The sequence below is a fragment of the Ranitomeya variabilis genome, chromosome 2 (genome assembly GCF_051348905.1).
Source record: "Ranitomeya variabilis isolate aRanVar5 chromosome 2, aRanVar5.hap1, whole genome shotgun sequence".
Lineage (NCBI taxonomy): Eukaryota > Metazoa > Chordata > Amphibia > Anura > Dendrobatidae > Ranitomeya > Ranitomeya variabilis.
In genome coordinates this window covers 377,892,000-377,914,544 of record NC_135233.1, presented here as the reverse complement: position 1 = coordinate 377,914,544, position 22,545 = coordinate 377,892,000, and the positions used below count along the sequence as shown (strand labels likewise).

At 45.2% G+C, this 22,545-nt stretch overlaps 1 protein-coding gene across 1 annotated transcript; it reads right to left on the bottom strand.

Moving 5' to 3' along the window:
• Positions 1–5,142: 5,142 nt before the first annotated feature.
• Positions 5,143–19,819, bottom strand: LOC143806118 (carnitine O-acetyltransferase-like). Its single transcript, XM_077286081.1, has 14 exons — positions 19,646–19,819; positions 17,201–17,422; positions 16,731–16,849; positions 15,931–15,984; positions 15,147–15,306; positions 14,446–14,620; positions 14,182–14,360; positions 13,319–13,419; positions 12,626–12,754; positions 12,072–12,194; positions 11,867–12,002; positions 11,526–11,588; positions 6,455–6,592; positions 5,143–6,340 (listed from the first exon to the last, which is right to left on the bottom strand). The coding sequence occupies exons 1-14, from the start codon at positions 19,688–19,690 to the stop codon at positions 6,122–6,124; spliced, it is 1,863 nt and encodes a 620-aa protein (XP_077142196.1). The 5' UTR covers positions 19,691–19,819; the 3' UTR covers positions 5,143–6,121.
• Positions 19,820–22,545: the final 2,726 nt, after the last annotated feature.

The following is a 22,545-nucleotide window of genomic DNA, read 5'->3' as shown; positions in this document are numbered from 1 at the left end:
GTGTAGGACTGTGATCCAAACATCTCCTGGCCTAGATGACCTCCTGCAACCATCACTGTCTCCATTCATCCTATGCAGGAGATGGAAAGCGCCAACCAATTTTGGGCACAAGTACAACTGGCCCTAATTTCTCTCAGTGACCAGTCATTACTAATATCAACATCCTATGTTATCTAAGGATAAAGGTGGGCAACTACCTTCGAAGGACCACTTTTTGGTTCATCACTTCTTAGCTAACCTCACCCCCAAATCCAGCTCTTGTCTTAAGACAATGGTGTGATGGCCCTTTATCATTCCATATTACATCACCATATTAGGGTCACTTAGTACCTACAATATAACTACTGTAATACTGCCCCTATGTACAAGAATATAACTACTATAATACTGCTCCTATGTACAAGAATATAACTACTATAATACTGCCCCCTATGTACAAGAATACAACTACTATAATACTGCATCCTATGTACAAGAATATAACTACTTTAATACTGCCCCTATGTACAATAATATAACTGCTATAATACTGCTCCTATGTACAAGAATATAACTGCTATAATACTGCCCCCTATGTACAAGAATATAACTACTATAATACTGCCCCTATGTACAAGAATATAACTGCTATAATACTGCCCCCCATGTACAAGAATATAACTACTATAATACTGCTCCCATGTACAAGAATATATCTGAGGGCGTCAGGCAGCACATGCCATCAGTGGAGAACCAACGATGGCCGTACCGCCATTACTAGTGCACCTGCCGGGCACATTATCTACAATGAAACAGAAAAAAATGACGGGATAAAAAAAATCTTGAGAGGTTTATAGTAGAAAAAGCAAAAACATGCCCTTATCAGATGGCGGTAATACCATACATGGAGGAAAGTATGTGCCCCCCACATTACACCACCCATCCTACATCTATAGGCAATAATATGGAGTCGCTCCTCTGTAGATACAACGGCTCCCGCTCTTCTGGGAAGGGTTTCTCCAAGATTTTCGAGGAGGTCTGTTGAAATTTCCTCCTGGAATCACCAAACCCAGACTCAGACAGATGAAGATAGAGAAGTGAACAGAACAGAGTCCAGTGGTGGCGGCTTTATACCACTTCATCCGATGCACGGCCTTGTTCTTGGTGATGTAAGGCTGCATGAAGGTCCCGGAGGGGGCGCAGTGTTTGTGCTGGTGTTATACCAGAGGAGGTCTGGACTCTGCAGTAATATAATACTGTCCCTATGTACAAGAATATAGCTACTATAATACTACCCCTATGTACAAGAATATAACTACTATAATACTGCCTCCTATGTACAAGAATATAACTACTATAATACTGCCCCCTATGTACAAGAATATAACTACTATAATACTGCCCCCCATGTACAAGAATATAACTACTATAATACTGCTCCCTAAATCTCCGTTAATGTAGGTAATATAGATACTAATGGATGAGTGGTGTATATATGTATGTGAGCTGTGGTGGTCTTTATTCTTTGTGCAGCGCAGCCCTGTGACCCCTTGTTTCGGGGTCAGGTACCAGGCACATCGCACACTTGTCACTTGCAGCCATCATCCGTCGTGCATTGCTGCATGTGAGGGCCGGTGCAGTCATGTTTCTGGTTGGTGCAACGTATACCGTATACGATGGCCCCGCTGCTCTGCATGGCTGACAATGCCTCTATATGAACCTGTAATCGTACTGTCAGCGCCTCCAGCACCGGCGTCATTGATCTCTGCGGCCCGCTCGCCTCTATTCCCCGTGCTCCGTGCAGGTGACCTCATTTCCATTTTTGACGTGCGTGCGGCAGGTATACAGTCCTCGTCCTCAGAAGTCGGAGGGGGTTACAATCTGAGGCCGTACATGCCATCAGCGGAGAACCAACGATGGCCGCACCGCCATTACTAGTGCACCTGCCGGGCGCATTATCTACAAAGAAACAGAAATCTTGAGAGGATACCACCAGAAAAAGCAAAAACATGCCGTTATCAGATGTCGGTAGTACCGTACATGGAGGAAAGTATGTGCCCCCCACATTACACCTCCCATCCTACATCTAGAGACAATAATATGGAGTCACTCCTCTGTAAATACAGCGACTCCTGCTTTTCTGGGAAGGGTTTCTCCAAGATTTTTGAGGAGGTCTGTTGAAATTTTCTTCTGGAATCACCAAACCCAGACTCATCAGATGAAGATAGAGAAGTGAACAGAACAGGTCTCCTCCAGAATCCAGTGGTGGCGGCTTTATACCACTTAATCCGATGATCGGCCTTGTGCTTGGTGATGTAAGGCTGCATGAAGGTCCTGGTGGGGGGGGCGCAGTGTTTGTGCTGGTGTTATACCAGAGGAGCTCTGAACTTTGCAGTTATGGGGTCAGCAGAGCAGTTGTGACGTCTCTGCCCCTCAGCTCTGAGTTGTATGGTTTAATCACTTAAAGGGATTATTCAGTGTCTGGAAAAACTAACACGAAAAATGAAATTAGGCAAATTGGGAGAAAAAAAAACCTAACATTTGAAAGTGGAGGATGGATAACCCCTTTTACGATCACATTTATGATTTTTCAGAGGTGTCCTCCTCCTCCATGGAGCAGAATATTAGGCTGTCCAACCTCTGGCTCCTAGTGTCATGGTCGGGATCTGATGAAGCCCCCAGGCCGGCTGTTTAAGATCGGGGTGTGATCAAATAAAACAACACTAGGGAAAAAAAACAAACGAAATTACATCAAAGACATTAAGGCAGTTGTGGTTTCTTCTACGTTTTGGGTCAGTTCTTCTTGGTCTCTGTGGGTGGGTTGTCCACCCATCCAGCCACAGTAGGCGACGGCCCCCTTTAGAACGGGGTCACCTTGTGGTGGAAACTGGCAGCCCTCAATGACTACACTAGGGTCCATCGGGGTTTCCCCCACAGTGTCCATCATTTTCCGGATAAAACGGAGCAGTAAGTTGTGATGTTCTGAGCGGCACTAACAATGAAGGTTCCCTAATCACCCGACCATGAAAACAAGTGGGTACCCCCTGACTCAACCCCACCGACATACACAAACCGGACAACCCCCAATATTCAGGAATTGTGCTTAAAGGTCCTCGAACTTATGAGAGGCAGGAGCACAAAAAGGTAGGAGCTGCCCCCACATCCCAATCTAGGGGTCCCTGTGGCCATTGGATCTTCACACAAATGTTAAACCTTTAGGCAGAAGACTTGAGAATTTTTAGTGTCTTTTGTTATTTAGATCTATAGAAGAAGGCGACACCACAATCAGCAACCGTCAGTGAGGTTTATTATGGAGGAACAAGTCCGACTGCCAGAGATTCTCATGGTACAGACGGAGGAGAAGGGCAGAAAGCTGCGATTACCACCATCGATGGTGTCCCCGAATAACGGCCGGATCTACAGATCCGGTCCGGAAAGTGCGAGCTTTGTGGAGTTATAATGGGATACATAGATTTTCACAGTAAAAGAATAAATGCTTGGGAAAATTGAACTATTCTCACAGAAAACAACCCAAAAGCTAGTATACAAATATTAAAAATTAACCTTTATTTCAAATATTAAAAATGTGCACTTGACAAAACCATCACCAGTAGATGCAAGCGTACTACAGGAAAGGCCGGAACAGTGCCAAGCCCTCTACTCTCTAGGTGCCCCCTACCTGCCTGCGGAGGTTGGCACCCTATTAACCTACGCCGTGGCGCCCCCGCTCCTCGTCGGCTCTCCCTACTATCCCTGTCAGACCCTAACGGGATAGGGGACGAAATGCTCACATATGCAATGTATGAAAATGGATAGCTTGAAGGGACAAAAATATCAGTAAAAATATCTAGCTCGGACTAAAATTCTCAACTAGCTTGGTAAGCTGTGTCCCTTTACTCTGTAGTTCATCTTGTCCTAACATATCCATTCATGGCAGATAGGAATGCCTAATTAGAGATAAGGTAAACCACATATATATGATATTGGTCCGTTCTGCTCTTATAAATATAATAGGGTCTCAAGATGCCAATACCCTAATAGGGAGATGTATCTGCTGTGACATCAGGCATATCCCATACCACACTTCAGCCTTTAAATACCACACTGCAATATTTCAATTTATGATAGGGGCCTAAAACAGCCAATGGTATATTTATATATTTTTTGTTATTATTACCCTAATACAGACCAAAACAAACCTACACCACATTATATCTTATATTTATCATGCAGAGAATCATTCCCTTTTAGACTCAACGCGTTTCTCCCCTTCTAATTCAAAGGGGTTCATCAGGAGTACATCCAGATAACAAAAAGGGTTACTTAGCTTATATATAGCATGTTAGCAGTTCAGATAGCTGCACCACCGGGCCGGTCCCCTATCCATGTAGCGCTTACATGGATAGGGGACCGGCCCGGTGGTGCAGCTATCTGAACTGCTAACATGCTATATATAAGCTAAGTAACCCTTTTTGTTATCTGGATGTACTCCTGATGAACCCCTTTGAATTAGAAGGGGAGAAACGCGTTGAGTCTAAAAGGGAATGATTCTCTGCATGATAAATATAAGATATAATGTGGTGTAGGTTTGTTTTGGTCTGTATTAGGGTAATAATAACAAAAAATATATAAATATACCATTGGCTGTTTTAGGCCCCTATCATAAATTGAAATATTGCAGTGTGGTATTTAAAGGCTGAAGTGTGGTATGGGATATGCCTGATGTCACAGCAGATACATCTCCCTATTAGGGTATTGGCATCTTGAGACCCTATTATATTTATAAGAGCAGAACGGACCAATATCATATATATGTGGTTTACCTTATCTCTAATTAGGCATTCCTATCTGCCATGAATGGATATGTTAGGACAAGATGAACTACAGAGTAAAGGGACACAGCTTACCAAGCTAGTTGAGAATTTTAGTCCGAGCTAGATATTTTTACTGATATTTTTGTCCCTTCAAGCTATCCATTTTCATACATTGCATATGTGAGCATTTCGTCCCCTATCCCGTTAGGGTCTGACAGGGATAGTAGGGAGAGCCGACGAGGAGCGGGGGCGCCACGGCGTAGGTTAATAGGGTGCCAACCTCCGCAGGCAGGTAGGGGGCACCTAGAGAGTAGAGGGCTTGGCACTGTTCCGGCCTTTCCTGTAGTACGCTTGCATCTACTGGTGATGGTTTTGTCAAGTGCACATTTTTAATATTTGAAATAAAGGTTAATTTTTAATATTTGTATACTAGCTTTTGGGTTGTTTTCTGTGAGAATGGGATACATAGATGCAACAGCTACAACAAGGGATGTGACAGCTACAGCAGAGTACAAGGATGAGACAGCTATAACATGGGATGTGACAGCTACAGCAGAGTACGAGGATGTGACAGCTATGACACAAGATGTAACTGCTACAGTGGAGTACAAGAATGTGACAGCTATAACACGGGATATAACAGCTACAGCGGAGTACAAGAATGTGACAGCTATAACACGGGATCTAACAGCTACAGCGGAGTACGAGGATGTAACAGCTACAGTACGGGGTACATGAATGCGACAGCTATAACATGGGATGTAACAGCTGTAACATGGGATATAAGAACTTCAGCGGGGTACATGGATGTAACAGCTACAGTACGGGGTACATGAATGCGACAGCTATAACATGGGATGTAACAGCTGTAACATGGGATATAAGAACTTCAGCGGGGTACATGGATGTAACAGCTACAGTGCGGGGTACATGGATGCGACAACTATAACACGGGATGTAACAGCTAGAGCGGGGTACATGGATGTGAGCTATAACAGGGGATGTAACAGCTACAGCGGGTAGATAAACGCCGTAATGGCCACTTCCTGTATGAGGAGGTCACAGGCAGAGCGCATTACTGCGGGCAGCATGGCCGATATCCCGGCTGTATCGGTGCCGCTCTATGACCAGCTGATACCGGAGACTTGCTCAGGACTCGCATACACCCGGTTGGCCTCTGCCCCACTCCCTCTACTTCATGGCTTATTGTGTGTGTCCCGGAGCACACAGCGCCCCCGGTGTTCTCCGATGTCCTGATTCCTCCACGGTTGTAATAAATACGCAGCAGTTTGTTGAGGCTCATGTTGTCCATAATGTGGAGATGACGACTACGCCTCCTCCTGCGATGGAGCGCTCAGGACGAGGGCGTGCACGTCTCTCAGCGCCCCCTGCAGGCTGTCTGACAGCCGCTCAGCATCAGTCTCCTGACAGCAATCGAATGCGGACACACACACGGTGATGCTGTCCTGGGTGGGTGCGAAGCAGACACTGTACCCGTCAGGAACCAGGGGCCCGTAACACATCACACAGTCCAAGGGGGACGACACCTGGAGGGTCGGGACGGAGAAGAACAGAGCTGTAGACTTCGCTTTAGTTAGACACCATTTGTAAGATCACATTTTTTAGGGGACAGGGGGTGTGGGGGATCTCCATTTACAGACCTGTCCCGTGAAGAGTTTCCAGTGGGAAGACACCGCATACGATGTGTCCATGAATAGAGTCGGGAGCGCCATCCCGGAGGAAAGACACAGCATCTTCAGCGCCAGGATAGCGCCATCTACAGACTGGCCTTGTAACACCTGAGAAAGCAGAATAGGGGCAGAATTAAAGGGGGTTGTACGCTGGTGGAAAGACACAGCGCCACTCCTGCTCTGGGCTGTGGCCGGGACTGCAGCCCAGCCTCCATCCTAATATCTCACAGAAAAGTCTATGTCAGTAACACCGGGAGGCCAGGACCCGGCGTCAGCAGTAACCAGGAAGGCATTGATTTCTATGGTCATCCTGTCTCTGCTATCAATACTGCAAGACAGTAAAGTGATGGTGGCATGCCACCATCTTGGCGCCCACTAGTCCCCGTACGCTGTAATCATGGGCTGCAGATGGGGAGGTATTGGAGGATCCAGTCACCATAATCTTGGACCTTTGATGAAGGCCTGGACGGGCATAAAAAAAATAATAAGTAAATAAATTGTGGTTTTCACTATATAATGCAATACTGTGGTATGGCAGGATATAGAATAAGGAAACAGGCTAACGTTCCCTATAACAAAGGGACCAAAAGATAAAATAAGCATTAAAATAATATTCTTAAAGAAAAAAAAAAAACGTTTTAATCACCTCTTTTTTTCAAATTCAAAATACAAAAAAAATAAATAAAATAACAATTTAGTCTGTGAACAAGTTCAATCCATAAAAATATAAAATTAAATTTAACCAGGGCAAAAACAAACAAACAAAAAAACACCTAAAGGACAAGGGCTGCCGGAGGGCCTCTGTGCCCGACACGAGTCTGCAACGTGAAGGTGAGGGACATCTACATCTAGATTTATGGTGTCAGAGGGGAGGAGACGGCCTCTGTCACTGACCCGGGTGGTCCGTTCTACTCTTTCTGGGACAGTCACAGAGGCCGTCTGTCCTGTGTGAGGTAGGGAGAGGAGGAAGTGCTAGCCTGGCAATGGAGGCTCCCCCAAAAAGTCAGGAGGTCGGGGAAGAGTAGAGGCCATTTGTGGTGTCTTGGTGGTAGTGGGAAACAAGGGACAAGGAAGACAACAGTCCTTATTGACCTAAGTGTACGTACGAGGGTCCGGTGACCAGTGTGTGGCCCAGAGGCGGCCTGTGGTTGAGAACAGAAACTGTTAAGTCCCACAATGGAGTTTTTGTTTTTTTTTTTTTGTTTTTTTTTTACCTGGGGTAAGAGATTGCCAACACATCACTTTCTCGTGAGGGTACACAGTTTTGGGTGCAGATTTTTAACATAGAATGGCATTAGATGCAGAAAATCCACAGGTAAAAAAACCCACAAGCAATCCATACATGACTGTATAAATAAAGCATCAGAAAGAACCAAGAAACAAGCAAACAGGAAATCTGCAACATCAAAAAACCCATTGTGGGAATGTGGCCCAGGTATACCATATGTACAATCATGGCCGAAAGTGTTGGCACCCTTGAAATTGATGCAGAGAAGAAGTATTTCTTCCAGAAAAATTATTGCAATTACACCATGTTTTGCTCCACACAAAAGGAAATAAACATGTGTTTAACAGAGGAAAAAAAAAAAAAAAGGGCCGGACAGGACTGTAGGGCACCCTCAATGTAATATTTGGTTGCTCCCTTTGGAATAAATAACTGCGATCAGTCGCTTCCTATAACCATCCACGAGCTTCTTACACCTCTCTCACCTGCAATATTGGAGCACTCTTCTTTTGCAGACGGCTCCAGGTCTCTCATACGTGAAGCCGCCTTCTCCCAACAGCAATGATAAGATCTCTCCACCGGTGATCAATGGGATTTAGATCCGAACTCATTCCTGCCACTTCAGAACTCTACAGCGCTTTGTTTCCATCCATTACAAGTATGTTGGGGTCATTGTCCTGCTGGAAGACCCACGACTTAGGACACAAACCCAGCTTTCTAACACTGGGCACTACATTGAGACCCAAAATCCTTTGGTAATCTTCAGATTTCATGATGCCTTTCACCTAGTCAAGGCATCCAGTGCCAGAGGCAGCAAAACATCTTTGAACTTCCACCATATTTGACTGTAGGTACTGTGTTCTTTTCTTTGTTGGCCTCATTCCATTTTTGGTAAACCGTAGAAGGACGTGCTTTACCAAAAACTTCTATCTCGGTCTCATCTGTCTACAAGACACTTTCCCAAAAAGTTTTTGGCTTCCTCACATACATTTTGGAAAACTGCAGTCTAGTTATTTCATGTCTCTGTGTCAGCACTGGGTTCCTCCGGGTCTTCTGCAGGAGTGTTTCATTTCATTACAATGTCGGATAGTTTGCGCTAACACAGAAGCACCCTGAGCCTGCAGGACATTTTGAATTTCTTTGGAACTTGACTGGGTCTGCCTAATACACCATCAGGACTATCCTATGTTGCAACCTTTCATCATTTTCTCTGCCACCACGTCCAAGGAGATTAGCTATAGTGCCATGGGTTGTAAACTTCTTGATTAGGGTGCACACCCTGGACAAAGGAACATGAAGATCTCTGGAGATGGACTTGTAACCTTGAGATTGTTGATATTTTTCATCAATTTTAATTCTCAAGTCCTCAGACAATTCTCTTCTCTTTCCGTTCTCCATGCTTAGTGTGGCACACACAGACACACAATGCAAAAATTGATACAACTACTCCCCTTTTTATCTAGTTTCAGGTGTGATGTCCATATTGCCCACACCTGTTACTTGCCACAGGTGAGTGTGAACGAGCATCACACGTTTGCAAAATTGTGGGTGAACAACTTTGCTTCAAAAGGTGTGACAATTTTGTCCTGCCCATTTTTGGGGTTGTGTGGGAATGATGCCCAATTCTCCCCCCCTCCCCTTCTTTTTCTGTTGTTTCAATACACACAAATGAAATAGACATGTGTATAACAAAACATGTGTAATGACACTTTTCTGGGAAAATTACTTAATTTTCTGGAACAATTTCAAGGTCAATTTTCTCGTAGAAGAGTAACGTTTTACCACATTGGTAAGAACTAGGTTGCGTTTATTTTCGGTGCAGTCCAGAGAAGAGAAACCCAATTGCTAAAGCCGACGTGCAGAGTGTACCCTAGGGGTGCTCACTCCATCCAGCTGGTCCCCTTTACAACATGACCATGTAGTCTGTTACTATGGAAACGTCTAGGTTGGCGTAGGAGCTGTAGCCGCAAAACAGTAGGAGATTTTTAATGAAAAGTTGTTTGCAAACCTGCGTGCAACAGACAGAAACATTACACTTTATAGCCAAAGAATTTCCTCAATACAAAAATCCTCAGTTCCTCAATCTGCAAACTGTCCTACCGGTAACAAAGCAGAAGTAAGTACAACGGTAAGGCCTTACGTCCGGAGCAGGCGCTACATGAGATGTACAGGTAGTACAGACACGGGCATATCAGCAGCTGTAGCGCTGTATATATGTATATCATGCACGCGATCACTGCATGCCGCCACTAGGGGGCAAAAGACAAACTCCCAGCAATCCCACAAATCCTGTGGCTCTGAAATCCCGCGGCTCACAAATCCTACCCCATCACTGAGCAGGAAAAGTCACCGCTCCATGCACAGGAAGAAAAGAGACATTACCTAAAGGGGAACTCCATCCAAAATGATTTCTCTTATGGAAATAAGACAACAATGGAGTCCTGGTGGCAAAGAGGCGCATAAAATCCAGCACACAGCCACATCATCTCCATATTAAAAGAATTGAGGAGATTTGGCACCTTAACCCCTCGGTGATGCAGTCAGTTTTCTTTTTCCGCTTTCATCGTTTTATTCTCGTCTTGCAAGAATGACAATTTTTTTTTTTTTTTTTTTTTTTTTTTTTTTAACTACAAATTTTTTTGGTTTATTATATGAATATAAAAGGTTCCAGGTTTAAAAAACAAAAACAAAAAAAAAACCTCCATTCAACTATATTAATCATTTTCTAAGACCCGAAACCTTTTATTTTAAAGTTAATTTTGTAAAAAAAAATAAAAATTCCTCTCTTCAATATATGCAAATTGTCTCTTCAGAGAGGAAGAGGACTAGAACTCTAGTGCCACCTATTGGAAGTAGCGATCCTAACAGTCAATGTCGACCCTTTAACGAGTTGCATATTTCCCAGAGGAGCATTGCGGCTTTAAGTCTCCTCACCTCGACATGCCTAACAGGTCACTCTCCACAAGGAGAAACGATACTTCTTGGATCTCTTCAATATAAAAAGTTTATTTTTCCGCGGATGGAGGTGTGCAACAACCTTTCTTGAGCGCCGGGGTGACGTCAATTTCAATTTTTGCTCCCTTACCGCATTTACCGTACACCATTACGTTCGTTTTCCGATTTTCATAGATCAGATTTTACAGACAACGATCCCAAATAGATTTTTTTTATTTATTTTCTCGTCCCGTCGTGCGATCGTTTGATCATTTGCTCCACGTACACCGCGACACCTCTGTATAGCAGAATATAGAAGAAGTGATGATCTGTGAGGTTATTCCCCGACAGGGCTCTGCGCCACCGTAATTGAGGTGATGGGCGCCGGCACCTACCCGACAGGGCGACTGGTACGTTAGGTCAGATAGGGGTTAATCATGGCGCTGGATGCCACAAGTCAGTTTGTATACCGTGATGCCATTGCCAAAAAGGGACCCGACCTCATATTAATGTCCATGGCTCCGGATGTTCATAAACCGGTGTGACACCAGATCACTTTGTCTGAATTTCCCCTATAAATAATGTAATATCCCCATAAAAGTCACCCGATCGCTCTCACGTCAGTGAGCATTCGGGAACTTCTACCTAGCGCCGTCCTCACCCGCCATGCAGCCCGGCAGCCGCGCTCGCCAGCCCCGAGAACAGGCCATGCCGAAACAACAGACTGGCTCCACCTACTGGTAGTCGCTGGTATAACACGACAATGTGAACTGTGATTTTTCATAGCTGCATCTGATGCAATTCATGAAACACAGAGAAATAAGAAAGAGTCGGTGACACTAGCAGTGATGCAAGGGAAGCAGCGATACCAGGAAGGCTCACCTGCTCGGTGGCTTCTTGCTGACTTTCTACTGCTCTAACCAAGAGGGAACGTTTCTCTTCTACCTGTTCAAAGAAATAAGAATGCAGATGGAGTAATGGAGACCTGAGCTTCCGCCTGCCTGCTGGCTTTTCCGGCGCCTCTTCTGATACATCGTCACGGTGCAATGATGTTGTGATTAATAGTTCCAGCACAACATGTGCCAAACATGCCGGCAGGTAGGAGGTTGCCACGGACTGGTAACATGGCCACTGGACCAGGGTCCTGCAAATCTTTTTTCTCAACTAGCGCCGAGATGCTTTTGCCATCTAGTCCCGTCCAGTGGTTGCATCGCATCACATACCAGTTTTTGGGGGTCATCTGCAGCTTGAACAAATTCCAGTGCCTCGGGGGAGGAGCAACGCACCACATCCGACCGCCCCCGATGAAAGGCGCGGAGAGAAACAGCCTCGGATGTTGCGCATAGCGAGCCGTGTAACCTGTGTAAAAAAGGAAAACGTCAGCAAGGCGGCAAAGGACGCGAGATAGAGAGTCTCCCCACCCCGTACCTGTAGTATGCCAGCTGCAGGCAGATCTGGAGGAACGTGCCCGGGCTCATGTTGTACCGCTGAGGAAACTTCTTTCCGAAGTCGGGGAAGGAGAAGCAGCAGATGTCCAGATCATTTACCAATCTGAGAAGCGAGGCAGAGACAGGCAATCAGAAATGGTTACGCAGGACCGTAGTCCATGGCCATCAGACAGAAGCCCTGCGAGCCGTCTCCTACCTGCTGACATCCCGGCACCTTTTCTGCTTGTAGCCTCTGGCGTGACTTCATTATTGCAGAGTGATGCACCCATGACGTCACACCACGTCTACTGGTCAGAAGAGGCGACGGGGATACCGGCAGGTACAAGGCAACTCACCGGGCTCCCATCTGCTGGCCACAGACTACAGATATGGCCGCTGGGCCAGAGTGCTGAGAATCCATTTATTTATTCTTAAAGGTAGAAAGAAAAAGCATCTACAGGCCCCAGTAAAGCATATGAGCATCACTCAGGACCCCACCCAATAAATTACGAGACTGCACCCCAATTTGTGAACCTTGGAGCCCCCCAGACTCACATGTCCAGGTTCTGCTCGGCTTGTTCCACGTGCTGCTTGATCTCCGGGGGGAAGTTGAAGTACAGCTTTCTCGGAGAAGGAACCAGGGTGAGAGGAGTGCGGGGCGGCAGCAGCCTGGGACCCTCGGAGCTGGGGGGGGGGGGGGAAGGGTCATTAGTGGGCGAGACTAGGACATCATCGCACTGTACTATACAGCAATTAATGTAATTATACAGTCCGACATCCTGGACTTAACCCCTGCAGAGCCCCATCTGAAAGGAGCAGAGGTCGAGCGTGCGCACCTCCACTCCATTCACTGCTCAGCTTTTCCCGGCTGGTCCATGGACCATGAACGGGGCGGCCGTGCACATACTGCTCCTCCACTCCATTCAGTGCTCAGCTTTTCCCGGCTGGTCCATGGACGGGGCGGCCATGCACATACTGCTCCTCCACTCCATTCTCATTATCAGTGGGGGTCCGCACGGTCAGACCCAAAGCGATCACGGAGTTATCATCTATTTAATTGATATGGGATGAATTATCTTGGGGGAAAAGTCTTTATGGCATAAAAGACACTTTTTTTTTTTTTTTTTTACTGAGGATCAGTAAAGGAAATTCTTGGGCGTTATTTTATTTAAACAGATGGAGGCATAATTGTACCTCCTATCTCTTAAGGGAAAGCAGCGCCGCGCCGACAACGCGCCTGTCACTTACCAGTAGTCGAACACATTGTGCAGCATGGTCAGCACCGCGGAGGCATCGGCTGTCGCCTGATCATATATGAGTCCGCAGGTCCCGTCTTCTCCGACCACAAACTGCAGGGGTTAGACTCAGTGTTACTCAGCTCCAAGTATTAGCCAATAAGGAGTTAAATTATTGGGGCCATGTTGTGTAATATCAATCAATACAAAAAAAAAATAAAAAAAAAAATAGGAGTACAATGTCCAATACAATCATATAAATTTTATTAATCATTTACAAATAAATTATAACAGACTAGGATCAGATAATGAGGGCTATCAGTGTCCAGATATTCAGATAAACTACAAGGTAATCAGTAAAGTGCATAGTGCAATGCATAGTGTTACTCAGTGCCAAGTATTAGCCAGCAAGGAGTTAATTACTGGGGCCATGTTATGTAATATTAGCAATGACCAGTAACTATCGTTCTGGAAAACATGGCAGCCATGACTGCCTCCACAGAGCGTATAACCTAACATATCATCCTGAATGGGTGAAGCAATGTCTGGTGCTCCTTCTCCAACTTGTGGGATCTCTTTAAAATGATCACAATCCTCCTCAGACACTAAAAAAAAAAAAAAAATCCAGATATGAAGAAGGGAGAGGAGGGGGACGGAGATGCAGTGTGAGATAAGCTGCACGGCGAGCTAGGGGAGGAGGAGCAGCAGAGAAGATGTCCGAATGCCCGAGCACAGTTCTGTCATCATACCTAGAAGGACCGCCCCCGCTGAGCAGGCATGGAAGGCAGGACCAGCAGAAAAGACACAAAAACTGCTATGAGGGAACATGTATTTTTTCTTTTGTAGTGTTCCTTTAAGAAAAGTGTGAGAATATACCTGTAAGGTCTTGTCAAACCAGCGATTGCCGCTGTTGGCATGGCTCCCTCCTCCGTGTAGCATCTGGGCAGCGGTGCGGCTGCTGTACAGGTCCTCCGAGTACTTCAGCGCTGTAGCATCCAGACACACGGTAAAAAGGCTGCGCTGGATACTGCGCACAGACTCCCGGTTCAGCCGGTCTGGAGGGGTCAGGACAGACACGGCGCCATCATGGTTTCCCCTACTCTACACACACTGACCAGCGAGCAGTTCTGGTAGACTCACCTCGGATGAGGGTGCTGTATGCTCGCCCCCAGCTGTTCCTGTGGTCGGTGGTGAGCACCCCGACGGGCTCCTTGTCTGTCTTTTTAGAGTGCGCCCGTACAAAGAGCAACTGCTGGTGAATCTGATCTTCCGTCAGGGGAGAGCCGTCACTGTTGTACACGTCCAGCTCAAAAAACTAGGAGACACGAAGAGATGATGAGCGTCATCGCACGTTACCTATGGCCCATTAAGAAGTAGGAGGTCCCCCATATTCGGGGCAGAGATGAGGATACTTGGATTCACATTTCCACATCCTTTGTTTTATAGGTGAAAGTTATGGATTTATGAAAAATATAAACAAAAAATATTGAATTGTCACTGAAAACCATCATTATGATTGATGATCGGAAGCCGCTCATGTTCCTACGTTTCCAAAAACAACAACTCGGAGTTTCAAAATATCATGTTTCAAGCTGTGGTCGGCTTGTAAATTTGGAACATGATAGAAGAACTGAAAATGGAAAAAATGAGAACCTACAAAACAAATTTCAAAAAAGCTGTAAACCTCAAGACCAGGAAGACGTCTACAGCACCGACACCTAAAGAAGGAACTGCTCTGCGCCCACGGGGAGGCTTGGTCCGATAGAGAGGAGATAAGTGGAATTAATATACATGGGGCAAGATGGCCACCATTGCCCAAGTCAGGTCAACATAGGGGTCACCTGGTAGTTCTTGCAGACGGTGACATAGTGAGACTTGCTACGAGGATGGAGAAGGACTCGATCTCTCTTGGTTCCAGGCTCCCTGCAGGATCCAAAGAATTTGTAATACTGATCCGGGCACAGCCTCTGACCTCGCCATAGCTCCTCCAGACCACCAGGGCTGTGTAGGGAAAAACAAGAGGAGAAATCACGTCCATTGTGGAGTAATACAACCCAGCCACCATATTTAGGCCGTGCCAGTAGATTCACGACTCGTGAATTAGGCCTTAGCTTGTCCAAAGAATGTCATTTTCTTTGCCAATACTGTAAAATGCAGTGTTTTTTTTCCAGTGGCTTAAACACGTTAAAAAAGAAAAAAAAAACAAAAACAAAACAAAACAGCGTGTGAGCGAGCAATTAGTGAGTTTTTGGTTTCATGATGCATCCTCTGCAGCCATCAGATAAAGGTATCCATCAGGAGTCACTTAAGAACTGACACTATTTCCCCCCACTAGACATTTTTAAAAACTTGGACTGGAAAAAAATTAAAAAGCTCAAAAACAATGAACAAGTGAGCAGGAGAAGAGTTATACAGTACAAATGAGTAGGAAGGGGTTTTTTTGTTTTTGTTTTTTTAACACAGTACCTACTTCAAGAGACAAAAAAAAAACAAACCAAAAAAAACACAACTGTGTGCACATACTCCAAGGTCTTCTGCGGTGGTCGGGCTGTGGGTTCTGACACGAATGCACAATGCAGGGGGTATACGCAATGTCGGTACGACACGGTGGAAGACAGAACTTACCTCTCAATTTTGGCTTTAAAATCCAGGACTCCGCAGATTAGTTTGGATGCAAATCTGAAAAATAAGTAAAAACCATTAATGGCCTCCATAATATCATCTATATGAATCTTTTTACAAGCAAAAGAGGGGAGACGACGGGGGTACAATGGATTAATATGCACAAGGCTCTGTCTGAGCACCAATCTTATGACTTTTGAGCACTCTCAAGACTTTGGTCAGGTGTTATCTAGTGATGAGGGAGCGTGCTAGGATAAGGTGTTATCTGAGCATGCTCAGGTGCTAACTGAGTGTCTTCAGTGTGCTCAAAACATGTTTGAGCCACCTTGGCTGCATGTCTCATGGCTGTTAGACAGCTGCAACACATACAGCGATTGCCTAACATCCGTGAGACATGCAGCCGTGGCGACTCGAACATTGTCTTCTGCGTGCGCAAAAACTCTAACACCTGAGCATGTTCCGATAACACCTTATTCGAGCACGTTCGCTCCTCACTAGTGTTTTCTTAAATCGTTCCACTGCTAAGGAGCAGAACTGGACCAGGTGCATTGTATTGGGCCTGGTGGGCTAGAGGTGTCGATCTGTATGGGATCCATGTCTATTGACTTTTGGACCTCTCCCCGAATCACTTTTCTTACCATCTAGGACTATATACCGCATAATGATATCATAATGACGTTACCATGTGGCCCTAGACAAGACAGTCATTAGATGACATTCTGATTTCTCAGCCCGAAATCTACAGTATATGATGCACCCATCGGGGTCCACCCTTCGAAAGTGGAGAATTGGTGGACTGGTACCTCAGCTGTCCCCTCCAGTCGTTGTATTCCTGCTGAGGGAGGATGACGGCCGGGCTGGAGTGTACGGGGAGCGGTAGGTGATTCTCCAGGTATATACACTCTTGTCTCCAGTCTGTGAGCTGCAAAGGGCAGAGAGGTGAAGAAATGGATGAGTGGAGCGAGATTGGGGTAAAGTCGACCATTCGAGGAAGGGCCGACATATGAAACTAAGTGGCACCCCGAAAATGCGATTGGCTGATTGACTTCTTTGATGGGAATTGTGAAGTTTTTCTCTTTGATGCTGATCATTAGCGATCGACCATCAACTCAGGGATGATGAGTGGCTAAGAGATCCCAATCTGTCATCTGAAAATTGGCCACAATTCATCTGAAGTCTACGACTTTTATCATTAGGTTATGTCAGATTCTTAATTATTTAGTTCTGATATTTTCCTCCTGCAAGTGTAGATTGTAAGCTCCGGCGGCCTCACCCAGTTATCGGTGCGCTCCGCTCTCTTATGTAGTTGTCTCTGCAGCTCTTCTCCTTGTCCTCCGGGACGGAGGAACTCCTCCACCAACTCCCAGGTGCTCTCCAGCTCGTCGTCATCGACGAGAGGCTGGAGAGAGCGCAGGTAGCTGTCGAGGGTCTTCCGGAGATTGGGGACTGGCTGGCGAGGGAGCGGAGGGGCAGAATGGGCCCAACGGAGGGAGATCTAGGGAAGGGAAGAGAGTGCAGATTAGTCACACGAATAGTTTTAAATAAAGGCCTATAGTCACCACACAACCCTGCGCGCTTCCATATTGGAATCTTAGGTCTCCATTAGATACGTCTTAAAAATGGAAGGCCGGTGCATTTTTTATGCATCTAATAGTTTGCCCAAAATGGAAGTAATATCAGCAGAGAACAAGTATGTGAGGTATGTTCATGACCGGATGAGATCAGAGACCTTACGGCAAGAAAACTTTGGAGTAGTTTTATTAAAAAAAAATAAATTATATACAATATAATACACACACCGTATAATACCGTAATTAGGCCACTGCTCTTAGCAACCAATCAGATTCCAGCTCTCATTTTTTTAGAAGCCATTTTGCAAATGAAAGAAGGATTGTCATGGGCAACTCCTCCATCTTCCAAATCTCCTCTACTGTCTCTGCGGCAGCCTGCTCGCCCCATTTCTGGGCCATCTTCTCCGATAATTGTGTAGACCCGACGACTGGGATCGGGACCAGTAACATGGATTGGTCATGCAATATGTGCTGGAGCATAGATGACTGGACTGGTGGCCGAGCGCGTCGCTAGGCAGCCAGCCACCTCACCTTAGCACTTATTAGTCTGAAGTAGTCGCCATTTACAACAATCTCCAGTGGGGTTTCCCTATAATACACACTATATTATTACCAGGGAATCACTCAGTATTCCACCGGTCTAAGCGTGTGTTCACACAGACATTTTGTTGTGCTTGTCTTTTAGGGGGGGGGATTCTAAAATAGATCTGCTTCAAAATTTATCATAAAACTCTGCATCCCGAGGCTTTATTCACACAGAGTGGTTTTCTGGGCGATCCGCTACAAAAATTATATTTAAAAAGAAAAACATTTGGAGAACTCTGACTATTCATTTCTGAGGTAAATTAGCTTTGTTCTTACGGTATGTTCACACCAAGGTTTTTTCAGGAGTTTTTAGAGGAGAAACTCTCCAAGGATTTGTGCACACCGTCTTTTAGACACCAGCGTACCCGTCGTATTTTCCAAGGTGAAGACCCTTCAGGAAAACGCCAGCGGTATTTTTCCTGAAGCGTCTCGGTTGCCATTTTTTTGTCGTAGTTTGAAGTGACTTCCAAGCGGAAGCCGCCAGTGAATGAACGCGCTACTTCATATCGCTTCCTCACTTTCCAAGCCTCAAGCAGTTAAAAGTAACAGAAGACTGAACATGTGGTGGGAATGGTCATTCTACATTATGTTCATTTATTACAGCGCTTTGCCAGGTGGATCCCGGCAAAAATCACCTGAAAAATAAGATATAGGCACATACCCCAGCTCTCCAATGAAAATGTGCATTTTGGTTTTTTTTTTGTTTTTTTTTAGAAAGTTTCTGCTCCAAAAACCTCCTGAAAAAAATAATAATGTATGAGTTTTCTGTTTAGCTTTTATTTTTCCCTAAAGAGGTTTTGAAAAACATTTTGTGGAGAAAAAAAAACAAAAATTCAACAAATACTCATGGTGGGAACGTAGCCTTACGGTATGTTCTGACAGGAGGTTTTATTTATATTTTTAAGGATTTTAGAGTAGATTCTGCTCCAAAATTCACACAAAAGCTGCGCCAAATACTTTACTAAACGTCCTATTTATTTCAGTGGGAAAGCAGGCAGTTAGTGACCTCGGTGCTGCATTTTTTGATATGTGGGAAAAAAAAAAGGAACATCAAATAGCAAAACTAGGACTGATGAATAAAAAAAAATAAAATAAAATAATAAAAAATTGTGTTTTTTAACCTTTTTTATATGTGGATTTTTCAGCCAGACAAAAAAAAAAAAAAAAAAAACTCCATGTGCACATACCCTAATGTTTATAGTGATCCGCTCAATGTTCAGATGTGGTGTGGGAGCTTTGGACAGATCCAAACTTCACGCCAATAGTTTGGGGTCTATTAACCCTTTTCTGACTTGTTTGTCCCACCTGACATATTAGATATCAATTAAACCTCACGTGATAATTATCAAGCCATATGCAACGTTCTGCAAAACCGCACAAGTCTGAACGAACTTTGCAGAAGTCGCCGCAATGCTCTGAGGAACCTAAATAAAAACACACATCAACAGTATAAAGTCCTGCTGTGGTGCAGAGCACGCACAAAGCAAATCCCACAAACTCAGGAACTTGTAATGTTCTGCAAAAAATATAAATGGGTTAATTAAACTGTGCTGAGATCTCACCGTAGCCCTAAGGGGGGCTGTGCAGCGTGTCAGGTGTCGGATCATCCTGCAGGATTGCTGCCCCCCTCCCCTTGTGGACAAAGTGAAATCTACACTTTAGGGGTAATCTGCAGCTGGAAGTGTAGGGGAGAGGGCCAGGCCTAAGTGTCATGGGGGGAGGGGCAGAACCACACTTCCTGCAGGGTGGAGCATGGATATATGTGTGCACGTTGCATATAGGGTGGAGACCGGTGTCCATATAGCTGCTGTGGAACTACAAGTCCCAGCATGCCCCGAGTGCCAGCACTGTGCAATATTCATGCATACATTAAAGTGCAGTTTTTGCAAGCTTTAAAAAGTTTTAAATGTTTATATATGTATGTATGTATGTATGTATATATATATATATATATATATATATATATATATATATATATATATATATATATATATATATATATAACTCCCCTTTGTTCCTCTGTTTGCTCAGCTCTGTGTATTCCGACATGAAGTTTGGAGCAGAATCCACTCCAAAAACTCCACGTAAATCCACCCCTTGGGAGCGGAAAGGCTGCAGCGAAGTCCACATATTGTTATAATGGCGTATATGACGTCTGTATAATAAAACGGATTCAGCCCCGAAATCCACATGGAAAAAATATATATTTTAAAAGTCCTTGAAAAAGCTTTGCATTCGTTGCAATGGAGGAACACTCCTGGTGCTTTTTTAAATTTATTTTCAATGCGGTTTTTTTTTGTCTTTTTTTGCAAGTGGAAAAAGAAGGAAAGTGATAATTCTTCAGGCATTTCTGACAACTGATTAAATAAAAGCAGAAAAAAAAACAGCGCAGGTACACCTATGGTTAAAAGAGAAAAGGAATCATCATTTTACTTGTTTTTGTGTATTGGGCTTTTTCAAATTTTATCAATTCAGAAGACAAATTATTTAGAACTTTTTTTCCATCCAAAATGCCTCTAGAATTGACTTGTTGCTCGTTTTGCCACGTGTGGTAAACCCCAGCACAATGGGCATTAGACATTTGCTTTCCCATTGAAAATAATTGCAGACTCATTCAAAGTGTATTTAATGTTGTTTTTCATGTGGATTTTAAAGCAGAATTTGCTAAAGAATCAATGTAAATAAAACTATGTGAACCCCTACGACATTTCTGTTGTAGAATTCCAGAAGTAAAAATGCTGAAGGGAAGTTCTTGTGTCATTATAAAATGGCGTGATAAATTAATTGTCCTCTGTGGCAGCTGATCGTCGTCAATTTCTGGGCGCCTTTGTGCTTACTAGGCCCATGATGTCACGTGAGGACCAGACTGGACACCAACAATGACTCAGTCCAGAAAGAGTCAGGTGAGAGATGAGCATGGAGCCACCGTTACCTTGCACCACGACAGTGTAGGGAGGAGCAGATGACAGCAAATAAAGGGAGGTCTGGCGCCAATCGTTGGAGGAACGCCGTCGTTAATATGTGTTAATAGATGATTGCCAAATTGTGCGGAGATATAGGTACGATGAGACTATTTATTTACAGAGATAGCTATTGGAGAGGCAGGGGACTGGAGGCAATGGATTGGAGGCCGGGGACTGGAGGCAATGGGATTGGAGGTAGGAGGACTGGAGACAATGGATTGGAGGCAGGAGAACTGGAGACAATGGGATTGGAGGTAGGAGGACTGGAGGCAGGAGGATTGAAGCAGGAGGACTGGAGGCAGAAGGATTGGAGGCATGGTGTCTGGAGGCAAAGGAGGATTGGAGGCCGGGGGATTAGAGGGAGGAGAACTGGAGGCAGGAGGACTGGAGACAATGGGATTGAAGGTAGGAAGATTGAGGCAGGAGGATTGGAAGCAGGAGGACTGGAGGCAGAAGGATTGGAGGCATGGGGACTGGAGGTAGTGAGATTGGAGGCAAGAGGATTGGAAGCAATGGGACTGGAGGCAGGAGGATATGAGGTAGGGGGCTGGAGGCAGGGAGACTGTTCGCAAATGGATTAGAGGCAGTGGGACTGAAGGCAGTGGAACTGGAAGCAGGTGGACTGGAGACAGAGTGATTGAGGGCAGGGGGATTGGAGGTAGTGGAAGTGGAGGCAAGGGAATTGGAGGCTGTGATATTGAAGGCAGTGGGACTGAAGGCAGGAGAACCAGAAATAGGTGGACTGCAGACAGAGGGATTGGACGCACAGTTGCTGGATGCAGAGGGGTTTGAGGCATGGGGCTGGAGACAGAACTAATGGCAGAGGAATTGTAAACGGGGATTGGAGGCAAACTGGATGTAGGGGATTTGGAGGTAGGTTGACTAGGGACAAGGGGCTGGAGGCAGGGGAACTGGAGGAAGGGGCACTGGAGGCTAGGGCAAGTGACATGGGTCTGAGAAAGAAGCATCATACTGAGTTGGCCTGTGGGGAGTGTCATGGAGCCCATGGTGAGCTGGTTGGGCCTTGACTAGCCCTTTGGGCAGTTGTGCACTTAGGCCTGGTTTCCCTGCAGGGCTGCCTGCGGCTTGGTTGCTAAGTCCAACATTTGCAGTTGTGATTAGTAAGGTTGTCTTCTTTTTCTATTAAAACCCCACGTGACGATGTTCTTCTGAAGAACGAGGGAAGTGACAACCAGCAAATCCACCCCCAGATTCAGACCACCTGTGGCCAAACCAAGGACATCTGATCCAGCATCTTCTCCTGCCTACAGTTCTCAACACATACATTGCTAAAAAAAATAAAGGGAACACTTAAACAACAGAATCTAACTCCAAGTAAATCAAACATCTGTGAAATCAAACTGTCCACTTAGGGTACTGTTACACAGTGGCACTTTTGTCGCTACGAGGGTACGATCCGTGACGTTCCAGCGATATCCATACGATATCGCTGTGTCTGACACGCAGCAGCGATCAGGGACCCTGCTGAGAATCGTACG

Excerpts from the sequence above, each read along its gene's own strand:
- LOC143806118 (XM_077286081.1), bottom strand. The coding sequence starts at position 19,690 with ATGATCCGACACCTGACACGCTGCACAGCCCCCCTTAGGGCTACG. Across the intron at positions 17,423-19,645 it reads CAGCCCCCCTTAGGGCTACG|ATCTCCCTCCGTTGGGCCCA; the intron begins GTGAGATCTCAG and ends TCCCTTCCCTAG. Across the intron at positions 12,003-12,071 it reads CTGCAGCTGGCATACTACAG|GTTACACGGCTCGCTATGCG; the intron begins GTACGGGGTGGG and ends TTTTTTACACAG.